This window comes from Cydia amplana, chromosome Z (genome assembly GCF_948474715.1).
Source record: "Cydia amplana chromosome Z, ilCydAmpl1.1, whole genome shotgun sequence".
NCBI classification, from domain to species: domain Eukaryota; kingdom Metazoa; phylum Arthropoda; class Insecta; order Lepidoptera; family Tortricidae; genus Cydia; species Cydia amplana.
This window is the reverse complement of record NC_086096.1, coordinates 3,697,790-3,722,831: the sequence shown is the minus strand read 5'-3', so window position 1 is coordinate 3,722,831 and position 25,042 is coordinate 3,697,790. Positions and strand designations below refer to the sequence as shown.

The following is a 25,042-nucleotide window of genomic DNA, read 5'->3' as shown; positions in this document are numbered from 1 at the left end:
CGCAAAAAGTACTGAGTTTGACTGAAGTAGCATGACAAATACGAACGTTTCCGAACTGTAAACAATAGGCTACATGATTAATTTTCATTTATGGTATCAATCGATCGGGTTTGTTTTTAGGATCAAATGTCTATATGGGACCCATTGCATTAAAGTAACACAAAAGTCAGAAATTGTAGTCAAAGGCCGACAGTCGCACTTCACTCGCGAAACGCCCTATACAAAACGGCCAGAGGCCGTGACGTCATCGCCCATCTTGTAGTATGGACAAAACAAGAAAATTGCGTTTTTGTCGGTGAAATATTGCGTTTATGTATATAGTTGCTATACAATATTTTTTTGGATGAAATGTAAGGAATCGAATGGTACCCTTACTTTTATCGTTTTTGGAAGTTAAAAAAAACTTAAATTTTGAAACTTTCAGGTCCTGTATTTTTGTAATTTTTCAATATTTTATTTTAATATCCACATTATTGTGATAAATTGCTCGTTTGCTATCTTATTTTACTAGATTTTGTTATAAAATTCAACATGTGTCATCATCCCTATTGTAGGTATTTAATTTTGACAACGCCCCTTTAACCCTTGGTGTGTGAAACTTGAAACAACATTCCATATTTATAAGGTTAATAATTCTCAAATTATTCTCTTAGATACGAGGTGAAATTATTATTTATACGTTTTTATACATTCCAAAAAATGAAATCTGATTTATCGAAAATAAACATTCCCTAGCCATTACATACTCAGCTTTATGAAAGATAACGTAGTACATCAAATTATAACGTAGCATTTAATCTTAGTTTATTATTATTTAAAATTATGTTCGTATTTTGTGATCCGGTACGTTATTTTGAACAACAAACCGTTGTAGTACTGTCGAGTGTAAAAATATGGGTGCATAGTTCTTAAGTCGCTGATATAAGAACTACGGAACATATGTTTGTGTATGATGTGTGCAATCCATATTTTTACACTTGACTGTACCACTCAACTCCCAAAGACTGAAGCAATTGTGAACAAAAATATCGTGCCTAATAATAACCTAAAATGTATCCACTTCGGTACCGCTATTGCTGTCGTACAATCGCCATCAGATATATCGGGGCGGCTAAGGTGCTCAAAATATCTGAACACGCGCTCTGACGCCTTGACAATAGAGGCGTGTTCAGATATTTTTGAGAACCTTGGCCGCTCCTATATATCTGATGGCGACTGTACAAAGATTCTTTGGCTGTATAAGATGTGTAGCAAGTGAGGTGATATTAGCAAGTTGAATCAAAAAGTATCTTAAAGTTTTTTATATCTTAATATCGTGCGCTTAAGTCACATTCCATTAATCAATACTGTTTTTGTTATTAGTACTATGTGTAACTGTGTGCAATCAATGATTAATTGATTACTAATTATTCACCTCAACTCTCCTGGCGATACCTACCTGAATTTTATTGTCAAACGTCAACTATTGACACTTTTGTTCTACAGCGCCATCCGCATTAGCAGTCAAAATCGACGCACGAAAGACTTTACACATCTAATACAATCAATAACTTTTTGCTGTATATGTACAAATGGTTCGACACAAATTTTGGTAATACTGATTTGGGTAACTTCAGGGAAATATTAACTATGTATTCATTAATGCACACCACAAAGTGAATATAATATGTACATATTTATGACGGCTAGGCACGGTAATTAATTACTCTGTATGTATTTTGTTTCGAAAAAGCGCAGGGTGTTCGTAAGTACTTATTGTGTGTTACCAAAATATGGTTTTGATACGTTAGTTTTGTATATGCAACGAAAATAGTGATCATGAAAGCTGATGGTCAAAAGCTTTTTAGAGTACAATATACGTCATAGATATCTTTACATTTTTCGCCGTATTACAATGGAGTAAGGTGCAAAAGTGTAAACATATATTTGACGTCGACTGTACAAAAATCGGTAAATTATAGGTACATATTCTTATTTGATTGGTGAATAAATTAAGGATTTATTTTTATTTACATGAATATTTAAACTATCGTCAACGTTCTACGGCAGTTGAAGCCCAATCCAAACTGGTTGCTAATTTATCTTTCCTAGTCCTAAACAATTATTATTAAGTTGAGCACCCTGCGCGTCGCACAACGAATTAGAAACGTAATTAGTTTCGGTATAATCACAGATATGACAGACAGACATCGGGCGCAGCATGGTTCCATTTTTATCGCCTGTCACTATGACCGTCACTTTCGCACTTACATTATTGTTAGAACGTGACAGGCATGGTGACAAGCGATAAAAATGCGATCGTGCTACTGCCGCAGGTCGCTAAGACAAAATTCTGACTTGACGGCAGATTTCTCACGCACACAGTTTTAGCCAATCACCGCTCGCCTTCGAGCTGTGAATGTGTGCGTGTTGCGCGTTAACACTAGAAAAACGGCGTTGTGAAATCACAGGATTTTCTTAGCCTCGCTACCTCTGAATGTCTTTTAAATTTGTGGGTTTTATTACGTATTGCAGCTGGAAAAAGCGGTGCCGTGACTAATTCTTTTAACCTTTTGACCGCATCGTAAATATTAAAGAAAAAGAAACACGAATTGATTTTGAGGAAATAAAAAATAACGTTCAATTTCACTAATATTTCTTTAAAAGTTATAAATTAGAATACTCTCGCTTATTTCGTTTTAATAAGGGGAATTATGATTCTCGGGTGCAAATTTTTTAAAGAAATAATTATGGTGCTGCATTTATTTACGATTTTTATTTAAAGAATGGTCACGGATTTTATTTATCTAAGTACAAGTTTTTTTTATTAGGCAGCTAGGTTGATTTAGATTAGAAAGTAGAAGTTGCCATTCGTTGAGATGTACAAACTTGATCCCGAAAATATTCAACAAAAATTCATTTAACCTAACAGTACAAATAACGATATGTGTATATTATTCATTTATGAAAAATATGCTTTACTTAGTATTTAAGTTTATAATATTAGGTTTTATGATTTTTTTAAACTTTTTAAATACGTAAAAATGTACACATTTTCTATATTTTTTACAAAAGTTAAATCTTAAGTGTCAATACCTCAATAATTGCTGAGTTTCATTTGGTTTAGTACAAAAATTCATACCGCTTTAGGCTTAACCGCCGCCGATATACTTGTACATATAACAATGTGGGGAGAATCAAGGGTTAAATATGAAATTATTCGAGATTGGTTCGCTCTCGTTCAATGTTGGCATATATAGTATTAACATCAGTGTAAGTTTTAAGAAATGTAATCTAGTAAAGCTTTAAAGTTAGATTCCCATCGTATGGTCTCTAGTTTAGTTAGATATAGACTAGTTTAGGCAGGTGAGCTCATGACGGACAAAGAGAGATTAAATATATTAAAAAAAATGCTTGGTTGTCGGCCATTTACTTTACGTGACGATAGGTAATCAAAATAAAATGAAAAGAATTCATTGTTCGCAAATTTTAACCTTCACCACACATTAACAATGATATTGGTTAAAAGTTTAAATTTTTGGCCGACAATTGACCATTAATTCACTTTCAAATTATTCAATACCCGTATCTTTCGTGTCTTGGTGTTTTTGTAAACAATTTAATGTGAATTGTAATTTTAATTCAATAACTATGTAAGATTCCTACATGTCATTTATTATATTAATTATCGTACATAGGTGGATCAACTGTTTTTGTTATTATGTCTCATAAGCCAGGCGACAACATTAACATAGTTTGTTAGAAGAGATGTTATACTACGTTCTACTAATATGCTTAAAAGATGAGTCATTGTGGAAAAGGCTTATACCTGCCACACAAATCTATGTTTGGTTATTTTGTATAGGTTATGGTACCTAGGGTTTTAAGAGTGACCCAGGCGATGTTATGGTTACGATAACAACGTGTAACAATAAATAGTTGATTCACTCACATCCTGTATTAATTATACTTATCATTTTATTGAATCGATACAACCATTAAAAATACACTTTATGCTATTCTTCCTTTATACTCTTACTATTTGCATCTAGATCTCTCTTCAAGAAAATAAGTATTTTGATAATTTAAAATTTTTTACGTCAAATAATCATGTGGTACACTTTACATATTTATATTGAATTGTTTTAAATACATGCAAGTAAACGATATAATTTTAGTGTAAGGTTGTACTTTCCACCATAAAAAGACTAGCCTCAAGGCGTAATGTATAGTTCGACATATTCAGTTATGTGCACAAAAGTAGCAGTTGCTTAGCTTAGACGTATAAGGCTCTCTGAGGGCCGCATTATTATCTTATGAAGTAAAAACACAACAGATCAAATAGCTGATGTAACTGCATGTTATCTACTAAAACTGTTCGTAGGAGTCAAGTGGAAACATGTCGCGTGATATGCGAACGTTTGAGATTTACAAGTCCACATATCTCACCATAGTTTAAGTCGGAGTTCGGTTAAGTTATGTATATTTAGGACAGCGATAAAGTTAAAAAAAAACGTCCGTATTCAGTTAAAGGTTTGGGTATTTCTAACCGTATTTATAAGGGGTTATTGAAACTAACAATAAAAAAACTTAAGATTTATTCTTTCCGTCAAGTTGACAACAGTCAACTTTAGTCATAGCGAAAAGAAAAAGTCGTCTACGTAAAAACATTTGACAATCTGTTCGATGGAGTTATATTTTTGATGTATTACTTAGACGACTTTTCATTTTTCTATTAATTAGTTAAGCGTGCATAATCAACCTGATATAGTTAAGATATTTATAGATAACGTAAGTAGTCACCGACATTCCATTTTGGTAGCTGTGTAGTTATTAACAAGTTTATTTACCAAATTGTTTTATACCAATGCTCGTACCTTTAGCGGTTATTAAGTGGGCGTCAAGCCTCCGATCATGAGAATGTGCGTGGCTGCTAGGTTTTTTTATCTTTTGACCACCAACACACATAAGAGTCATAACACATAATAATCAATGTTCATAATTCAACGAAATACATATAGCTAATTAGCTACAATGCTGATAAGACAATAGTTAAGTGCAATAGTGGTTAAAATGTTGGTGTCAAATAGGTTAAAAACAGTGCAAACAATACTCATATTGTGGCCAAACAGACGAGACAGCCTTGATGAGTGATTTTTATATATATATTTTGGATCCAGGGTTGTTCTCGTCTTAAAACACGTGTTGTATTTTTTATACATTCCATATTATAAGTAATTTGTGCTCAAGTACGAAATGTAATTTAAGTTTAAATAATCTGAATTATTCCATGACAATTTTAGGATATTTTAGTAGTAGATTGTAGTTGCGTCCCTGTCTCGTTTCTTATTCTTCATCTTATGCTGGACAAGAGAAAACAGACCACAAACGTTGGAATTATACGATACAGTTGGAATAATTGTTTTTCCGTATATATTTTGTATCATACTCGTACATACAGATTTTTTTAAAGTCCTTGTAAAGTTTTGTGAACTTCGGTGTTAAGTCAAAATATGTTTTTGTCGTCTTGTCTAGCATATTAGACATTTTCGGGCTCTCTATCAACTCGTAAAATCGCGCCATATATTTATATTGAGATAAGTGTATAAAATCTCTACATTCGATGTGTCTTCTTATATATATACATACATACATATTAATATATAAGTATGTTTATCGAATGAGATTTGAACATTTTAAAATGTAACTGGCCAGTATTGAACATGTATTGAGGTGCAGAAGAGATAGAATCTCAACGTAACTAAAGGCTGGTATACATTGTAAACAAAGTTGTGATACAGTTTCGAATGTTGTGATTAAAAAGGTAGGTTTTGAACATTTAGGAGTATACAGAACGCGTTATTCGCACCCGTTATTTAATGTTGTCGCTTCTTTGTAACCTAAAAAGGTTAAAAAGGCAAGATGGCGGCTAATATGTGAAAAAAAGTTAAAAGTACGAATTATAGTAATAACTTTGGCAGGGTGTTAAGCATTTAATCTTCGAATAGAAAAACGGTTGTGATCCATGATATGGGGGACTGATTAAAGGAAAAGCTTTTAACATTTTCATAACGATCAATTGGAACTAATTAAAAAAGGGACCACTGAGGGTTGGTTTTAAAATAGGTAATTTTGTCAGTGCAAATAACTATAATCTCATGTTAACTAAGACATGCGGTATTTAAAAGGGGTATTTAATAAATAGTTTCTGCAAGTTGCACTGACGCTTACCGCATTTAACACAATCAAGTTTCATTCGAGATTTTGCGTATAATATTTGTAAGTAAATTGTAATTGATGTTGTACATCGTTTTTACCGCGAATGCTCTCTAAATCTTAAGAATACAGATAATCGGTCAGGTACTCATAGAACCCTAAATTAATAACGAACATACTATACCACACTGTTAACTGTCAACTTGTAAACCTTATTGTAAAGACAAAAGGTATACAAATGTTCAGTCAAGAGTTTTGCGTATAGTAAGGTACGATTCCCACCGACCGGCTGCAGTCGGGCTGAGCTTTTCAATGAGCCTATACATTATGCACGGCGAAGCGACCGGAGTCAATCCGAAGCCGACAGGCTTGCAGCCGTACAAATGTGAAATGCGCTCCGACTTCGCCCGTTCGGTGGGAGTCGTACTTAAGTGAGAGATACGGTCAGCATTAAAGGTAGTGTATCAGACTACGCGTCAAAAGTATCAACTTTTGACACTTTTTAATAAATTAACAAAAAACGATATGTCTGTCTATAGACTATAACATATACTTTTGAATGCGAACTGTAGAGATATATATCGATTTGAAAAAGTAATCCAGGGTGGCAGATACTTTTGGCGCGTTGTTTTATACGCTATTATTGATGCTGGCTGTATGAACAGCTTTCTCGTTTTGCTGTACCCTGGCGCATGTAATGCTCTCTTCAACACTAGTTATACTACTGTAACGGACTATTGTCTACTGTGAACGATATCGTAATATTAAGAATGCTCGTTTTAAACGATTTTGTGAAAGAACAAGTTTGAGTTCGAATGATAATCTTTTACAAGGTATTTTTCAAATGCTGTCTCAATTTTCTATTAAAATTTTCACTCTTGTTAGCTGTTCAATAGATATATTCAATACACTTCGGGATTCAATTCCGTGTAGGTATTTAAGGTATTTTCTACCGTACTGATAGATACTAAATCACAAAATCTTGTAAAAGTATGAACGAAACTTGCTCCCGATGAAGTAAAATTCTCAATTATGTATGTCAATTTAGTATTTGAATGTCTATTTATGTCTTTTAGATCAGCAACAGTTGTATAAGTGTCTGTAATCATTGTCAATCATAAAGTGAACGTTTATTGTATGCCTTTTACAATTACTTTTTGCTTCATATAGTGCGTTCAAATGTTTTTGCTAAAAATGATTAAACATGCAGTTTTGTAATTTTTCAATGGTATAATCAATATTTGCGCAAGTCTGTTATGTCTGAATATAATTTAGTATTATTTAAAGTCTGAGCTTTTTAAAGCATCGTCATTTCGAAATAATTACGTATCTTTTAAACGACATTCTATCATCGACTTCAGTGCTTATACACAACGCTTAAATAAACCTTTTTGAACTGATAGGTAATCACAGTAAATTTTTGGTAAATATATTAAACGATATATGAAATATACTAGACGGTGCTCAAGTTTACTGTTTAAATTAATTTAAAAAATAAATAATTAATTCATCATTTCATCAAATCATGCAAGATTTACGTAATTTTAACGTAATAAAAGACGAAAGTGTAAAAAAGGTTAAAATTATGTGAAAAAATATACATGTTTAACCTGACCACAAGTTTCCATTCGATTTTAGGTTAATGTATTCTCAATGAATCTCTATCCCACTTAAACGGTGTCATTTTTTGTCTTTTATGTATATACATATTTGTCTTGTATCTAGTTGGAACTCAAGTCTTTGTGTACTCAATATTTTTTTTTTATATTTTTATATGTTAGTCTTAACGTAATAAATTATAATTTTTCTAAGAAGTTGTTTGATTTTGATTATCTTTTTATAACGTTTTAAATATTGAAATTGTAAGGTTGTGCATCAATAATATTATAGGTTGTGTAAATGTGATTTGTCTTCATTTACGAAGCTGGTTATCTGGTATGAATGAAATGAAAAACTACCATTTGGATACACACAAAAATATATGCCAGATCGAACTAATGCGAACGTCTTAATCGAAATGCCGTTGGGTCAAACAGATTACTGTGTTATCGTCTTTCCTGTAGACATACACAAGAGTTAAGGGCTATAAAGGTTAATTTTCTTATTTAACCCTTATCCACGTGAAAAGGTCCTCCTTTTATTTAGAGAACTATGATCAAATCATTACTTACATGCCCACAAGCTGTTAACTATTGCCCACAGGAGAGAAAAATGTACAGTTAGCGCTAACACACTAGTTTTCTCTCCTGTGGGCAATAGTTAACAGCTTGTGGGCATGTAAATAATGATTTTATCATAGTTCTCTAAATAAAAGGAGGACCTTTTCACGTGGATAAGGGTTAAATAAGAAAATTAACCTTTATAGCCCTTAACTCTTGTGTATGCCTACAGGAAAGACGATAACACAATAATCTGTTTGACCCCGTTATCTGCTTGCAATACTAGAGCGATAGAGAGGCTGATAATTAAATCTGGAATTGCGATGTTCTCGGTAGACCCTCCAAGACAGACCCACGTATTCGGTGATTTTTCAGCGAACGTCTATGATTTTTAGCTTTCTGCGAATTACTTGGCAAAGCGATTGTTATATTTGTTTGCTGCGCTTATTAATTGCTATGCTGCCTTTGCGATCTTCATATCCATCAGAGTTATACTAGCCTCGTTAGGCCCAATGTGCATTACAATGTACACTGTTTCAATCTAATTAAAAATTATCGTAAACCAAATAAAGTAGCATTCTTTTGCTTCATTGCTTTCGAACAAACGAAATTCAACCAAATTTACTAATCATAATCAACGATTTATTTGGACGGTGTGCCTTACCTAGAATTCGTTCGGTGGTAGACTGACCACGCTAACTTTGCACAAGTTTGGCAGTAAGAGTGCATTCGTATCCCTATAACTCCATACTTGACATAGCACTTGGCATGAAATCTTAGCGTGGTCCTGGTCCGTGCCTCTGGGACAGCGTGACATTGATCGCCGGATCATCGGCGGGACGGCAATTTAATTGTACGCGTGCGATAGAGTTAGGAAATGACGGGGCAATGTACGAAGTTCTTCGTACTTAGCGTCCGTACTTTACATTGTAATAGTAATAGAACAAAAATAAAAACATTGAATATATTTGTACTTTTAATAAATATTTAGGAATTGTTAAAGAATATATAACAACGAGTAGGTAAACGTAAGTTGCTGGTCATAGTCGTAATCTTACGTAATCGTAACGTTACCTTATTCGCGAAAAGCAATAAACATTTTAGCGAACTAGTTACTTTTATACATGTAACAAAGACCGATGTAATAGAATAATATCGTTCCGCATATTATACGAGAACCATTTTGTCATTCACCAAAACAATTGTAAAACGTACCAAGATGCTGCCTTAAAGAGCAAAATGCACAATCATAACGTTAAAGTCTAAGCCAGTACTGGCCAGCTCTAATCCTGGTATAATCTGGCAAACCCTCAGTGGGGCCCACTGCCGAGATGACCGGGCATTTATTGTAAATATAGTCATAGAGCGTGCTCTTGAAGTCCTCCAATGATATCTTGTCTATAAACTCCAGCCTGTCCGGTATCGCGGGCCAGTGACAACAGTTGTACAACACGTGAGTCGCCAAGTCTTTCGCTGCGCCGTAGGATGTCGCCGTTTTGGACAGTAACCTACTCTTCATTTGCTCTTTAGCTCTTTCCATTTCGCCTTCAGTAACTGTCGTGCATATACCAAGCAAGGAATCCTGAAGGGTGTAAAGCATGTCTTCCAGTTGCAACGAGGAGGATATAAACTGAACGCCCCATAGCGAAGTGTCCTTATACTTTATGTGGAACGATTTGTAAGACTCGCAGAAGTCGCCGAGCGAAGCCCTTCTAGCGACACTCACTGCATGATTTTGGTCTGCGATTTGTGTTTTATCCCAACCGCCTATCAAAGTCGCAGCCAAGTCCATAAACACCGTATCGACGTCACTAAACGGTGGACCTTCTAAGGCGTAAGCTACGTACGCTCTTGGCATTGCGTCGTTTCTGTAACGTACATCCGAGCCGGTATATCTGTACAGCGTTTCCTTGCACGCAATTGGCACGGTCCAACCTAGAAACTTGCTCGCCACCTCGACTATCGGCTCATGGCACACAGCGCCCACAGCACATAAGCAGAATTTACACGGGTGCATAATTCTCTGCAAATACTGGTTTATTAGGACCTGGTCTATTTTGTAAAGATTTTCTGTTGTGCCGAGTACAGTGTTGGCTAGACTGGTGCCTTGGAAAGCGGTGGAGTGTAGGTAGTCGAAGACTAAGGTTTTAGGGTCCGTGTCTTGCTTGATGATTTCCTCGTAGATGACGAGTTTCTCGCGGGCGATGTCGTCGCAGGCGATGGCGTTGTTCATGACGCACTCGCACAGGATGGCTATCGCGTCGCCTACGTTCTCGGGCAGGCAGTGGGCGTAGTAGCCCACCATCTCTCGAGTTGTGAACGCGTGTAATTTGATGCCTGGAAAATAACGATTACTTAGCGCAAGCAAGTTTGCTTTTAGATCTACATTTTCGGGTTCTCGAAACTTGAAGGAAATAAATCTAATTTTACAGAAACTAAAAGGTAGGTGTGTAATAGTTTTTTAGTTAAAAAGTCTACGGTGGTAAATGGTACTTTGGCAAATGACGCTGACTAGGTAACGATCCGCGGGGTTTTGATGAAACGCTCGCATGCTACTCGCCCGCGCTGACCGAAAATGAAGTAGGTAAACATGCCTTTTTGCGCCACAATAACGTTCAGATTAGGAAGCCAGACATCAAATCTGTCTAAAGGAGGCATATCCATTCACCACGCACACAAGGCGCTAGCTAGTTTTTACTACCGTTGCGCGAGTGTTAGTAAATGTGGAGAGGAACGAGCGGCGACACCGGTTCCGATACTAACTGCGCGCGATAGCCATTCTAACCTCTTTAATATGTTCTGTGCAATTAACCTATCCGTCTTTTTCGTGATCTTTTCAAGAAGTTTCAAGCATTTGTAGTTTGCATGGATTCAAACTTTCATAACCGCCATACGTAAAAAAAACAATCCAGAAGCGCAAAATCCTCATATCCACGGGCTTGCCGAAGTGACCTAGCCTCATCTACGTTATATATGATTGTAAATACCAAACCTAAAGCATTAATCTTCATCATCATGTCCATCTTCGACGTACACTTAGTAGTCTTAAAAACGATATGCTCGAACAGGTGTGTGATGCCATTCTGGAAGTCCAACTCGTACCGCGATCCAATGTCCGCAAATAAACCCACACATGCTCTACACCCCTCTCTCTGCAAGGTCACAACATTGACTCCATTGAGAAGTTGCGTATGTTGGGGCTCGGGCTGGTTCCGGAGGAACTGGAGGAAGGTAGTTGGGTAGCGATATTGGCGAGTAAAAGAAAGTGCGGGAATGAAATGGCGGCGAAGTAATCTTTGCATTTTGCTGTTATCTTGAAATTTAGTTGGCTTATGAGCTTTTGACAATGTTTTCTGTCAGGTATTGTCAAAGTTCCATAGATTAAATGTTATTTCTTCTAGTTTATTTACGATCTCGAACATCACAAATACTTCTGACCAAAGAAATACCATCATAAAACGCCTAAAATGGTTTTAGGTATTTTATCTATGATTTTTGACACAATTTAAACATTGACAATTTAGTCGTCAGTATCCGAAAAACTTTTAATATTTTCTTTGAAACAATGAACAGGATTGTTAGAGACATTTTAAAAGTACATCGTTGGACATTCACAAGCAAACGTTATGTAGAATGCCCACTCCCTGCAGATTATTACGAGCCTGAGACTGTAATGGCGACAACAGACAATGGGATTAGAGTATGTACTGAGCAGACGTGTTTTCCTCTCGCCTGCGTTTCCCTCTTCATCCAGGCAGGCCCGCGATACGAGAATGCTGCATATAATGGAATAAACCACTTCATAGAACACATGGCTTTCAAAGGTTCATCTTCCATGTCCAAATCCGCCATAGAAAAATTCACCTACGCCTCCGGCTCGCGCCTCGACGCTCGAACTACGCAGGAGTTCCAAAGATTCACCATCACATGCGATCCCGAGTGCGTCCAGACTGCGACTCTCCTTCTCTGCGGAATAGTCAACCAATTGCAAATGGACGCGTGCGAGGTCGAACGCGAAAAAGATAACATGTGCTTAGAGCTGCAAGACGGAGACCGGAACTTCAAAACAATCGTTTTTGAGAACTTGATCCAGTCAGCGTTTCAAGGTACGAGTCTAGGTCAGAAGGTGATCGGGTCGTCGACGAATATAGCCCGATTTGACGGCTGCATGGCTCAGACGTACATGTGCTCTCACTACCAGCCTTGGAGACTGGTGTTCGCGAGCTCCGCTCCCGTTCACAACGGGGTCATACTCGCCAACGTGTGTAACATGCTTAACTGCATGCCTACGACCTGTCCGAACTCCGACCGTGGCGGCAGTAGATACACAGCCTCTTCTGTCATGTACCGTGACGATTCTAAAGAATTTCTTCACGTGGCAGTTGCTTTTGAAGCACCTGGCTTTTTAAGCGAAGATTATATGTCTATGCGAACACTTAAGAATGTAATCGGATCTTGGAGTAAGTCGGACAGTGTGATCGGGGCGTGGCCGGAGCTCGCCATGCGTTGCGTTGACACGGAACTCTGTAATAGCTTCGAGAGCTTCTACATAACGTTCGGTGACGTCGGTCTTTGGGGGGTTTACTTCGTGTGCGGGAAGATGGACGCGGAAGATTTCTTACACAATTGGCAGGATGTTTTGAAATCCATGTGTTGCTCGTTGAGATATAGCGACGCTCAGCGCGCGAAGCGGGCGACGAAGTTAGAGATGTTTAAAGAACGAGCTGGCGCTTACAACTCGAGCGTGTCTATGGGTAAAGAGATTATGTATAGGGACATGCGGCCGTCGCTGAAGGATTACGGACGTGCCGTGGATATCTTGGAGCAGCATGAGCTGCAGGAGTTAGCCTACAGGATGATCTACAACGCGCAGCCGGTGATATCGGCCGCTGGCCCGACGGAAGGTATTCCCGACTATACCAGGCTTGCTGCTAGTCAGTATTGGATTCGATGGTAATAGATTTCGGTATAAAACATCAATTCCACGTTGCCCCGTCGACATCAAAAAGAACGAAACCGTAGGAAGATACAAATAACAACACGTCTTGTATTCACGCATCTGTCAGCGCCATTTACAATTTAATAGTATCACCTGCTCAATGATTCAATTCATAAAGTTTTAACTAAGTGGGGGCCGATCGAAATTCATAAATTAAAATGACGAATGGGCGCAATCAAGAATGCTACACTTAATTACTGTGTAATTAAATATATTCATACGCCATTCGTTCCATTATTTTTTATAAATATAGTAAGTATAATTAATTAACACGCACTCACCTACCAATGCAAGTGCACACCGCCATAGTGCTCTAGCTAGCTTGCTGAGGTACCTACCGAAACTCGCTCCATGTGAATTTACTTTTTTATTAGACTTGGGTGCATATTTAGTAGTTACCGAAATTGCGAAATATTGGACTCTTCTGATATTTTTGTATGGGAATCGAAATTTTCCTTGAAGGTATAAGATCTTTATTAATTTTATTGGGTACTTTATAGTTGGATGCAATCACACTTTGATAATAGCAAACTAGTCGAGTACCTATAAAATTCATATTTTATCGGTGTTCATTTAACAATTCAAGATATTGTAAAAACTTGTTCATGGTTGAATACCATAAAAAAGGAATTGGCTAAGCATATTGCTTTTGTTTTGAAATAAAAAACAGAACAGTGTGAACACATCTATTTTCTCAAATGCTGCTTAAAATTATTTTAGGAGTAATTATTGTAAGTGCGAACGGCGCGGCACGTCGCAAACATAGCGCCCTCCGGGTGTACAAAGGAGATAATGACTCGGGTAATGAATTCCTTTTCATCGTGCTGTTCCAACTGAAGAAAGCACCGTACTTTAGATCGTGCACTGGCAGCCTCATCTCCGAAACGTTGGTCCTCACTGCAGCGCATTGCTTGGTGTCCTCCAAAGTTCGAGTTCGCGTTCGTGAGTCCATTGTGAGATACGGGGACTTCACCGCGCCGGGAAATGAAACGAACTTATATAGCGAGATAATTAAAAAGTTTGTTCCTAAGTGTCGACAAAATCAACAGAAAAATTGTTGACATTTGAATAGCTCTGGTCGAAAAGATACTCAGCAAGCCAAGTGCGAGGTTGTCAGCACTCGACTATAAGACCTTGTATGGTCTACCTGCCAAATATGCCGGTTTTGGCAGAATAACTGAGTTACCTGCTAACACAGATAGAAAAAATCTTACTTCAGTATCCCTTCAAGTGGGTAAGGGGATAATAGTACCTTGTGCAAATGCAAGGGATGTAGTTCCTGTCTATACTGTGTGCGTTGTTTCAAAATGCTCCAATAGATGGCAGGCGATCCGTAAAGGGGACTCCGGAGGTCCGCTCGTCTACAATGGCCGCATCGTCGGGGTCGTCAGGGGAGCCACTTTTGGTTTAACGGTATCATACAAATTCTCTGTTGTCAGTTCGTATTTGGAATGGATTCAACGAGTGATGCGTTTTAACGGATACAATACTTAACTTTCATTGATTTTTTTAATTACAAAAGTAAATAATGATGGGTTTTTGTGTTGATATTTATTATGATATATCAAGATGGCTTCTTTTCTTGGGCATCTAGGAGAAGTGTTGCTGTTTAGTACCGGACATTTTCTTTTCCGAAGTGGACGTTGTACGGACTGTTTGTTGAAAGTGCGATCGACGAGACTCACCAGTGTATTAAAATATATACAAAATAAGTACATAATTGTTTTATTAGTATTTATTTTGATAGGTATAAAGATTGGTTCATAGGAGTAGTTGTAAAAAGCTTTTGAGAAATTAGATGTGTTTATACTGTTCTGTTTTTTATTAAATAATAAAAGCAAATTTCTATTTGATGGCATTCAATCATGAACAAATTTTATTGCCTGTCAAGTTTCGCAATATCGTCGCTATACTTACTCAACCTCATATCTGCAACAATCATTTGATGGAAATGTCGCTTTTCTTTCATTCGGAATACGGGTGTTTTTGTCATCAAATGAGTGTTGCAGATACGAGGTTGAGTAAGTATATCGGCGATATGTAGTATTTTTTGTGACTGCTACGCAATGAGGCAATAAAATTCGAATGTGGGTTGTACGAAACGAGTGAAGCAAGTTTCATACTCATAGGATCACAGGAGTGTATTAATGCCTAATTATGTAGATCAATTGGATCTTGATTAAATCATACATTCTTTCATCTACATGTTATAAGCTCTCTATTACTTACGTGTTCAGGAACCGCATGTTACGAGCTTACGACCATCATTGCGGCATCGATGACACTATTTGCAGTTGACATTTCATCTCGAACATAATCGACAAAGAGAATATAACCACCACGAATTTAACGATATTATAACGCAGTAAAAACTTTTCGCAGATGACAAACAATACGGCATTTAGGTCGCATTCGATCCGCGAAAAGAGCGGAGGCCTAGCTGCGGCCCTCGGATCCAAGTTTGGATACCCTATAATTAGCATATTTTTCTTATCGTTAATTTTTTGGTTACTATATACTACTATTGAGTGCCGAGGGGTTTGAACTGACGAACATTCCATGTTTTCTATCCAATAGAGAGTTAATACAAATAAAACAACAAATTGTATCTAAAATTTATTAATCACCTATTAAAATTGACACCTACTCATAATTGGCTCGTTATTGCTTAATTTCAACTAATAATATAATTAAAAAATTGAGCTACTCCATAATAAGGCAAGATTCACGCTTGGCGTCATTTACATATAATTGATATAATTTATAAAATTCTATGATAACACATCAATATCTTTTATAAACAGTTATATTATAATTACTAGATTACTGAATTTAAGCACTTACATTTAGTATTGTTTTAATTTAAAGGCCTGTTGCACCTCTGTAATTGAAGAAATTAACTTTTTTTGTACATATGTCACCGGGGTCACACTTAAAAATTAAAAAACCTAACCGGTTTCACAGATTAAATAAAAGTACTAAGTACAGAAGACTCACTCTCTAACAAAACGCGTCTGTTACGATCAGCACAGATATGGCCGCTAGGTGGCGACAGCGCCACGCGCGGCTTATGGCTTTCCCCAAAATTGGGGCCGAACGGATGTACTTTTAGCTACCTTTTAGCAAAGCGACGAAATCGGGGAGTGAGACACGCCTGCCGGTTTGCCATTTTACCTAATGCATGTCATATAAGTAACCTATGTATGACTTTAGGTTTGATTTTCAGTCGTAATAAAATTACGTTCTATTGCAGAAATGTGATAAGATACGATACGATATTTGCTATTGATAATATTCATTCAAACAATTATTATATACATTTTAAATATTACACAAATTCTAACAGAGATTGCCAAGTAGTATATAAATACTAGCCTTCTCCGCTCTTAGTTATTAAACACAATAACCATGTACAGTCGACGTCAAAAATACGTTCACATTTTTCGCCTTATTACAAAGGAGCAAGGTGCAAAAGTGTAAACATATCTTTGACGTCGACTGTACATTACGTCGTCACGGAAACTCCGGAAATTTCTTACATCCTATCTATACGGAAAAATTCAAATTAGGAACTTACCTTTTTAAAATTACAATTAATTTCTTGGGAAAGTTTCTGTAAGTTTCCGACAAGTTTCAGCAACAAACACAGTATAATTAGGGCTGGTAGTGCCTGCCGAGATGTTGGTCGTGTTTCCTGGTCGCCTGGTACACGTCGCGCTCCTTGTCCGGGTACTTGGTGGGCAGGTTGGGCGAATGCAGGTTCACTTTGGCTGCGTATCTGTGCGAACAACAGTTTGGTTAATAAAAAAAAAAACATACAACCGAATTGATAACCTCCTCCTTTTAGATTTGGAAGTCGGTTAAAAATAGGATTAAATGATGACAGAACTTTACACAAGAGACTAGGAAAGTGAGAATGTATAATGTCGTGAGCCGAGCGCTGGTCGCCTAGCGGTAAGAGCGTGCGACTTGCAATCCGGAGGTCGCGGGTTCGAACCCCGGCTCGTACCAATGAGTTTTTCGGAACTTATGTACGAAATATCATTTGATATTTACCAGTCGCTTTTCGGTGAAGGAAAACATCGTGAGGAAACCGGACTAATCTCAATACGGGCCTAGTTTACCCTCTGGGTTGGAAGGTCAGATGGCACTACTAAAAACTAGTGCCCACGCCAATTACTGGGATTAGTTGCCAAGCGGACCCCAGGCTCCCATGACCCGTGGCAAAATGCCGGGACAACGCGAGGAAGACGATGTATAATGTCGTGAGCCATAGCACAAATTATATCCATTAATTACGTGAGGGGTTTTTGAGGTCCTTCTCCGATTAGGTAATTTTATTGCCGAGGCTCTCGGCGAGTGTACAAACAGCAACACTTCTAACTGTACATCGGTGGACCTTATTACAAAAGGCATAATGTCCATCGATGTACAGTTAACAGTGTGGGCGATGGTACAGCCGGCATAATAGATTTAGATTTTAGATATTTATTCTCATAATATGAAATTACATTATAAATTATGCTAAACTAATTTACATGAATTTATATTATGATCGTCATTAACATTAACATGATATTATTTATTAGATACAAATTAAAAATGTCTTAAAAATAATCAATCTTCTGTCAACAATTTTATCAATTCACGTCAAAACAAAATACGGGAATAACTAAGTACGAGTATCTCTTAATGATCGTCATGTTCTAAATACAATAAATATGGTATACATTACGTTGAATATCAATTAATGAGAACATGTCAAATTTACACGATTCAATTTACAATTTCAAATGTCAAAGTCATATACTCATTTAAGCTTTGGTTTCCTCCGATAGCGGTGCCATCATATGGCGGCCGTCTCCATACAAATACTACGACATCCATATTTAGCCGTATTATTTAGTATGGAGACGGCCGCTATATGACGGCACCGCTATCCTAGGAAAACCGATCTTTACTGAATAAAGTGGATTATCCAATAAAAGGACCCTCAGTTGACGTTCAAATATTTCGTCAGATGTTTCCATTCGTAATTCAGCGGGTAGACGCTCGTAGTATGTCGGGCCGATTACTCGCGGGTTTTTGCATGAAAGTGCCATGCGTCGCGGCACTGTTCCGAGTCTCCCCGTGGATCTGATTAATTTGCCCGTGACCTCAACACGTTTAAACTGTGGCAAGTTTTTTCTTACGAACATCAATAATAAATAAAAAAATAATAAATAAATATTATAGGACATTATTACACAAATTGACTAAGCCCCACGGTAAGCTCAAGAAAGCTTGTGTTGTGGGTACTCGGACAACGATATATATAATATACAAATACTTAAATACATAGAAAACAACCATGACTCAGGAACAAATATCTGTGCTCATCACACAAGTAAATGCCCTTACTGGGATTCGAACCCAGGACCGCGGCTTCACAGGCAGGGTCACTACCCACTAGGCCAGACCGGTCGTCAAATATGTATAGTGAGTAGTGCGTCATTATTCGATTTTTCTTAAATACTAAATATGAAAGCGTGTTACCTGATCCCGGCTATGTCCACTTCGTAATGTCCGCTAAGCACGTAGTCGTTGGTGACGCGTTGCGCGACGCCTTTTTCGTCCAGATTCTGGACGAAGCCGAGACACACCTGAAGGGAAAGCAGTCGATTAGGCACGTAATTATTTACACCACAGAACACCTCAACTACGGAGGACATAAGACAATCGGGGTCACCACACATAAGAGCGACCGCTTGTTTCAGTTGCACTTAAGATCGGTTTTCCTAGGATAGCGGTGCCGTCATATAGCGGCCGTCTCCATACTAAATAATACGGCTAAATATGGATGTCGTAGTATTTGTATCGAGACGGCCGCTATATGACGGCACCGCTTTCGGAGGAAACCAAAGCTTTACAATTACGACCAGTGCCCTGTTTATCAAAAGCTTGTAACTTGTAATACAAGTGGACGTCCCTTTCTAACAAAACCTCTCAAAAAGTGACATCCGCTTGTATTACAAGTTACACGCTTTTGAGAAACGGGCCCCAGTACTCGGGTAAATTAAACAAGCAACAACGGTTGCACTCCGGGAGTGCCGATAGATGTGAAAACTCACCTCACTATGTTACCGACGCCCGGTAACACGATACATACGTTTAGCGGAGGTATTCTATTTATTTATTATATATTATTATCATTGTCAAATAAGATCACACTTTTTCATTGACATGTTTATTTACATACTGCCATGACAACGTCAAATTATTTGAACACAGGTAAAGAGTCTTGAAAAGGAGTCCGCAACATAAATGTCAAATAACATTTGAGTTTTTTTTTATTGATTTAAATGCCATTTAAATTATGAGTGGCCACCTTACGGGGCTTACGGTCACCTTACGCCCCTTAAGGTCACGTGATCGCCTTACGCTGTCTCGAGTTTATCATTTTTTCGCCACCTCAAAAAGTGCCCAGCGCCGCTAAAGAAGTTTTCACTTCAAAAATTAGGGTAGGCTGTATCAGGGACCGCCGCCCCAGCACCACGGGTCCAGCTCGTGCTCGTGGTCCGTCAGCAGCAGCTGTACCTGCTTCTTGAAGGTGAAGCCGTGGCTGGTGGTGGTGGTGGAGCCGCACTGCACGCCGTCGCGGTAGATGGGCTCGCCGCCCCAGCACCACGGGTCCAGCTCGTGCTCGTGGTCCGTCAGCAGCAGCTGTACCTGCTTCTTGAAGGTGAAGCCGTGGCTGGTGGTGGTGGTGGAGCCGCACTGCACGCCGTCGCGGTAGATGGGCTCGCCGCCCCAGCACCACGGGTCCAGCTCGTGCTCGTGGTCCGTCAGCAGCAGCTGTACCTGCTTCTTGAAGGTGAAGCCGTGGCTGGTGGTGGTGGTGGAGCCGCACTGCACGCCGTCGCGGTAGATGGGCTCGCCGCCCCAGCACCACGGGTCCAGCTCGTGCTCGTGGTCCGTCAGCAACAGCTGCACGTATTGCCGACGGATGCCTTCGGAGCGTTGGCGCTCGAGCGCCGCGCGACCGATGAACGGGATGTCTTTCTGTATTCAAAAATGTACAATTTAAGGATCGTTCTAGAAATATTAACATAGCAGTAGTTGATGTACTAGTTAAAACACGGAACTACATAACCCTGTTAACATTGCCCGTGAAAAATTGGCGCGGTCAGCTAATAGTAGTAGGGTGACAGCTATAGTTATTGGCCGCTCTTAACAATAAGGTTTCAATTGGCTTATGTCTCTCTGGTTTGTTAGGAGTGGCCAATTACTATATAGTGGCATAAGATATATCTGCTTGTGCGAATTTCGTATAGCTTTCTTGACATTTTTTCTTAAGCGTAGTAGCCGTGGCTTATTCCTTTCTTTATTATTTTTAAATTGTGAGGCGGTTATCTTCAAACATTTTGACACCGTTATGGATGGTAGATTGGTAGAACGCCAAGATGACCTTCTTCCAGCAAGCTCCTCTCAACGCTCAGGGTCGATGGCGCACGCGCTCAGATGCCGTTTGAACACGTCCTTGCAGCGCAGGTGCTGACCACCGTGCTTCCGCCTCGACCTAATACTACGTGAGTGACCCGTTTTTAGGGTTCCGTACCCAAAGGGTAAAAACGGGACCCTATTACTAAGACTCCGCTGTCCGTCCGTCCGTCCGTCCGTCTGTCACCAGGCTGTATCTCACGAACCGTGATAGCTAGACAGTTGAAATTTTCACAGATGATGTATTTCTGTTGCCGCTATAACAACAAATACTAAAAACAGAATAAAATAAAGATTTAAGTGGGGCTCCCATACAACAAACGTGATTTTTGACCAAAGTTAAGCAACGTCGGGCGGGGTCAGTACTTGGATGGGTGACCGTTTTTTTGCTTTTTTTAACCGACTTCCAAATCTCAAAGAAGGAGGTTATCAATTCGGTTGTATGTTTTTTTTTATTTTTTTTATTTTTTTTTATGTTTGTTACTCCATATCTCCGTCATTACTGGACCGATTTTGAAAATTCTTTTTTTGATTGTATGTATATGCATACAGATTGGTCCCGTTTTTGTCAAAACCCAGTTCTGATGATGGGATCCATGAGGAATCGAGGGAACTCCTCAAATCTTAAAGGCATACATATAGTGATTTTTGTGTTTTTATCAACAAATCAAGCATATACATTCAGAAACGTGACATTTGATGAAGTGGAACTGCTGATGATGATCAGAACAGAACTCTTCAACGACGCATAGTTCACGTTTGGCGATTTGTCCTCTTCGTTATGTTTGTTAAGCAAGTTAAGTTTTTAAGCCACATTTTTGTCAAGCTCGAGTTCTGATGATGGGATCCATGAGGAATCGAGGGAACTCCTCAAATCTTAAAGGTGTGCGTATAGAGATTTTTGTATTTTCAGCAGAAAATCAAGCATTTTTATTAAAAACTGTCGCATTTGATGAAGTGGAACTGCTGATGATGATCAGAACAGAACTCTTCAACGACCCATAGTTCACGTTTGGCGATTTGTCCTCTTCGTTATGTTTGTTAAGCAAGTTTAGTTTTTAAGCCACATTTCTGTCAAGCTCGAGTTCTGATGATGAGATCCATAAGGAATCGAGGGAACTCCTCAAATCTTAAAGGCATACATATAGTGATTGTTGTGTTTTAATCAACAAATCAAGCATATACATTTAAAAAGTAACATTTGAGGAAGTGTAACTGCTGATGATGACCAGAACGAAACTCTTTAACGACGCATAGCTCGCGTTTGGCGATTTTTTCTTTTCGTTATGTTTGTTAAGCAAGTTAGGTTTTTAAGCCATATTTATGTCAAGCTGAAGTTCTGAACATGGGATCCATGAGAAATCGAGGGAACTCCTCAAATCTTAAAGGCACACGTATAGAATTTTCTGTATTTTCATCATAAAATAAAGCATTAACATTAAAAACTGTCGCATTTGATGAACTGGAACTGCTGATGATGATCAGAACAGAACTCTTCAACTACGCATAGTACATGTTTGGTGATTTCGAATTTCGACTTTGACTTGGACTGGGACCCGGACTCGGATCCAGATCCGGACTCGTACCCGGATCCGGTTCGGACCCGGACCCGGACCTGGACTGGGATTCGGACTCGGACCTGGACTAGACCCGGACTCGGACACAGACCCGGACCTTGACCCGGAAAACTACTATGATACCTAAACTAAATAAACCACTATGATTACCTACCATAAAATGTAGGTATAAAGTATGATGAGGCCAAACCCCTCCCGCTCAAACCCCCGTACACCGCACCGCATGCGCCGTTAAGTGGGTTAGGTTAGGTTTGAACTGCTATCCTCACAGAACCGAACAAAAGTGGGTTAGGTTAGGTTAGAACTGCGAGCCTTACAAAAACGAAATGCTTCCTTTTCTGCATAGCGCACCATCTACAATAATCTTTGGCCGCATAGAAGTCGGTTTTTTTTTTCTTAAAAATTATGTTTATTTTTTTTGTTTTTTTGTTGATGGTGCGGAACCCTCCGTGCGCGAGTCCGACTCGCACTTGGCCGGTTTTTTTTGTTCAAATTCACCTGGAACTTGACGCGCCAAGTCCTCCCGCACTCCAGAGGCGTGGTGGTGGTGTCCAAGTCTTGGCCCCAGAACGCGAAGAACTTCTCGACGCGGAGCGCGCGCGACGCGTAGTAGCCGACGTGGCTTATGCCGTACTTGGCCCCGGCCGCCATGATGCGTTGGTACACGTGCAGCGCGAACTGAAAAGGATGTGGTTGTTATATTTTACAAGCTTTTTCTTTATAAAATTCGCTACGGCTGTCGTTTCGTAAAGTTTGCCTCACCTCGTTAGGTATGTAGAGTACGTAGCCAAGTTCGCCGGTGTGAGTGAGATTCATGGCTCTGATGCCGTTCGCTAGACCCACGTCTAACTCCTGGAAACAAATGTTTATTTGTTTAGTACTACATGATCCTATTATTATTGTATATTGGTAACTAAAAGCTTACATTGTGTAATACCTAAAGATTAAAAATACATCATAAGTATTAAAACATTCTAATATGTAAAAAAAGATAAAAATATAGAAATTTGGAAATATGTAAGTACATTTTTTTTTCTTTTAAGTTGTTGAATTGGTAATAATTATCGTAACTAAAGTTTGACTTATTTACTTCGTAAATGTTCTATTAGGTATTATATTTTGTTTTCTAATTGTTAATGAGTACCTAGTATAAAAATCTATGGTTTTTATGTCAGAGTAGTTGCATTTGCAAGGTTTTTAGTTATTTCAAAAACTTTAATCGTCTGCGATTTTCCTTTGGGTTCATTCCAAGTCGGGTGAGGAAAATTTGGATGACTATGAAACTTTTTTTATTGTCATGTAATTTGTTTAGGTACATATTTTTGTTCTGGGATGCATATGGAGTGTTTGATACATCGTTTGTCAAAATGGCAGATAGGTTGGATAATTTGTTATTTTCTCATCTTATGCGTAGAAAAAAAATTGCGCACGTTTTTTTCCAGTTCTACGCCAGTGTTTCGTGAATTTCAAATTGTTAGGTGTGCAGTAATGAAAAAAATCGTGGGCAATTTATTTTAGGCATGAGAAAATAGTGAATGACTCAAACTATCTCTTGTTTTACGATGTACCAAATATCCTGTACAAAGGGGCCAATTTTCTATTTGTAGGCTTTTACTTTCTAGGTAGCTAGTTTTAGTTTAGTTCTTGGTGTAATTTATTTATTGTTAGTTTCAATTTGTTTAATTTGAATAAATAACCATGACCCAAAAGTTAATAAATTTCCGTAAAAAAGTAACTGGTACACTTTTAAGTGAAAATGCCTGTTTATAGTCTGTGTTAGCGCGCCCCACTAGAGGACTCTGTGACCGGGTCCCCTTGTCCCGCGCCGCATTCCTCCAGGGCTCTCGGCCAGAGCGCGCGCCATCACCGCTAACAGTACTCGCGATATTCTAGATTTACCATTTTGTAATTTAATCGCTCAGATCAATACACTGTTTAAACTATAATTTGGTGTCGTATTCATCATTTACGAACCTTCGTCAACAAAGAGTATATTACGTATATATGATTATAGATCGAGATTCTATTATAAAAACATTATTTCACACCATGAATCGCATGTAGTTCGTTTTTTCAGCATTATAAAAAAGATAAGCAATCTTGACATGTATTTTTATTAAAAATCAGCACTGAAAAATAAATCACAACAAATACATTAGAATTATAAATCATATACATTATTTTGATTTCATAAGTAATACAAACAAATTTTTAAAGCAATTTCAATATAATATTGTCTTCGGTTACCGCAATAGTTACTCATAAAATAAAACAATTAAAACAAATTATATCACATACTTATAATACATTTATACTCCATCCTGACATTTCGAATTCTTTACAACGTTCGTGGATGTAGTATAAATTCAATATACCTACACGATATAACGCATTTTAATACTTTTTTCTACTCCCGTACTTTTATTTATCGTTTAAACTAGTTTAAAGGGTCGTGCACACACCTTTAAATTAAAACCCTACCTTATAGTTGTCAAAACAAGTCTAGTCTATTCCCCAAAAACGCATTTGTGAATACACGCAGTATCTTTTTTCACTTTTTCGATACTTCGTGTAATGATCACTTAAAAAATATTGACTGAAATACATTCTTGCCAATCTTATATTAACTGTCA

General features: G+C 38.1%; 3 protein-coding genes across 3 annotated transcripts in view; 1 reads left to right on the top strand and 2 right to left on the bottom strand.

Annotated features, from left to right (window-relative positions):
* Nucleotides 1-9,533: 9,533 nt before the first annotated feature.
* On the bottom strand, nt 9,534-11,684 carry LOC134661079 (cytochrome b-c1 complex subunit 1, mitochondrial-like). The gene is made up of 2 exons (XM_063516984.1): nt 11,347-11,684; nt 9,534-10,691 (listed from the first exon to the last, which is right to left on the bottom strand). Exons 1-2 carry the CDS (start codon nt 11,654-11,656, stop codon nt 9,610-9,612), a joined length of 1,392 nt encoding a protein of 463 aa, XP_063373054.1. The 5' UTR covers nt 11,657-11,684; the 3' UTR covers nt 9,534-9,609.
* A 212-nt stretch (nt 11,685-11,896) lies between these two features.
* LOC134661362 (cytochrome b-c1 complex subunit 1, mitochondrial-like) lies at nt 11,897-13,359 on the top strand. Its single transcript, XM_063517398.1, has one exon. The coding sequence runs from the start codon at nt 11,920-11,922 to the stop codon at nt 13,309-13,311; it is 1,392 nt and encodes a 463-aa protein (XP_063373468.1). The 5' UTR covers nt 11,897-11,919; the 3' UTR covers nt 13,312-13,359.
* Nucleotides 13,360-16,976: 3,617 nt separating this feature from the next.
* The window catches only part of LOC134660945 (pyruvate dehydrogenase phosphatase regulatory subunit, mitochondrial), a 30,859-nt gene continuing 22,793 nt past the window's right edge, over nt 16,977-25,042 (bottom strand). The window contains exons 13-17 of the mRNA XM_063516832.1: nt 23,172-23,261; nt 22,908-23,087; nt 19,930-20,394; nt 18,889-18,995; nt 16,977-17,131 (exon numbers count right to left, since the gene is read on the bottom strand). Of these exons, the coding sequence (XP_063372902.1) occupies nt 17,008-17,131; nt 18,889-18,995; nt 19,930-20,394; nt 22,908-23,087; nt 23,172-23,261 (966 nt within the window). The 3' untranslated portion in view covers nt 16,977-17,007. The remainder of the gene's footprint in view (nt 17,132-18,888; nt 18,996-19,929; nt 20,395-22,907; nt 23,088-23,171; nt 23,262-25,042) is intronic.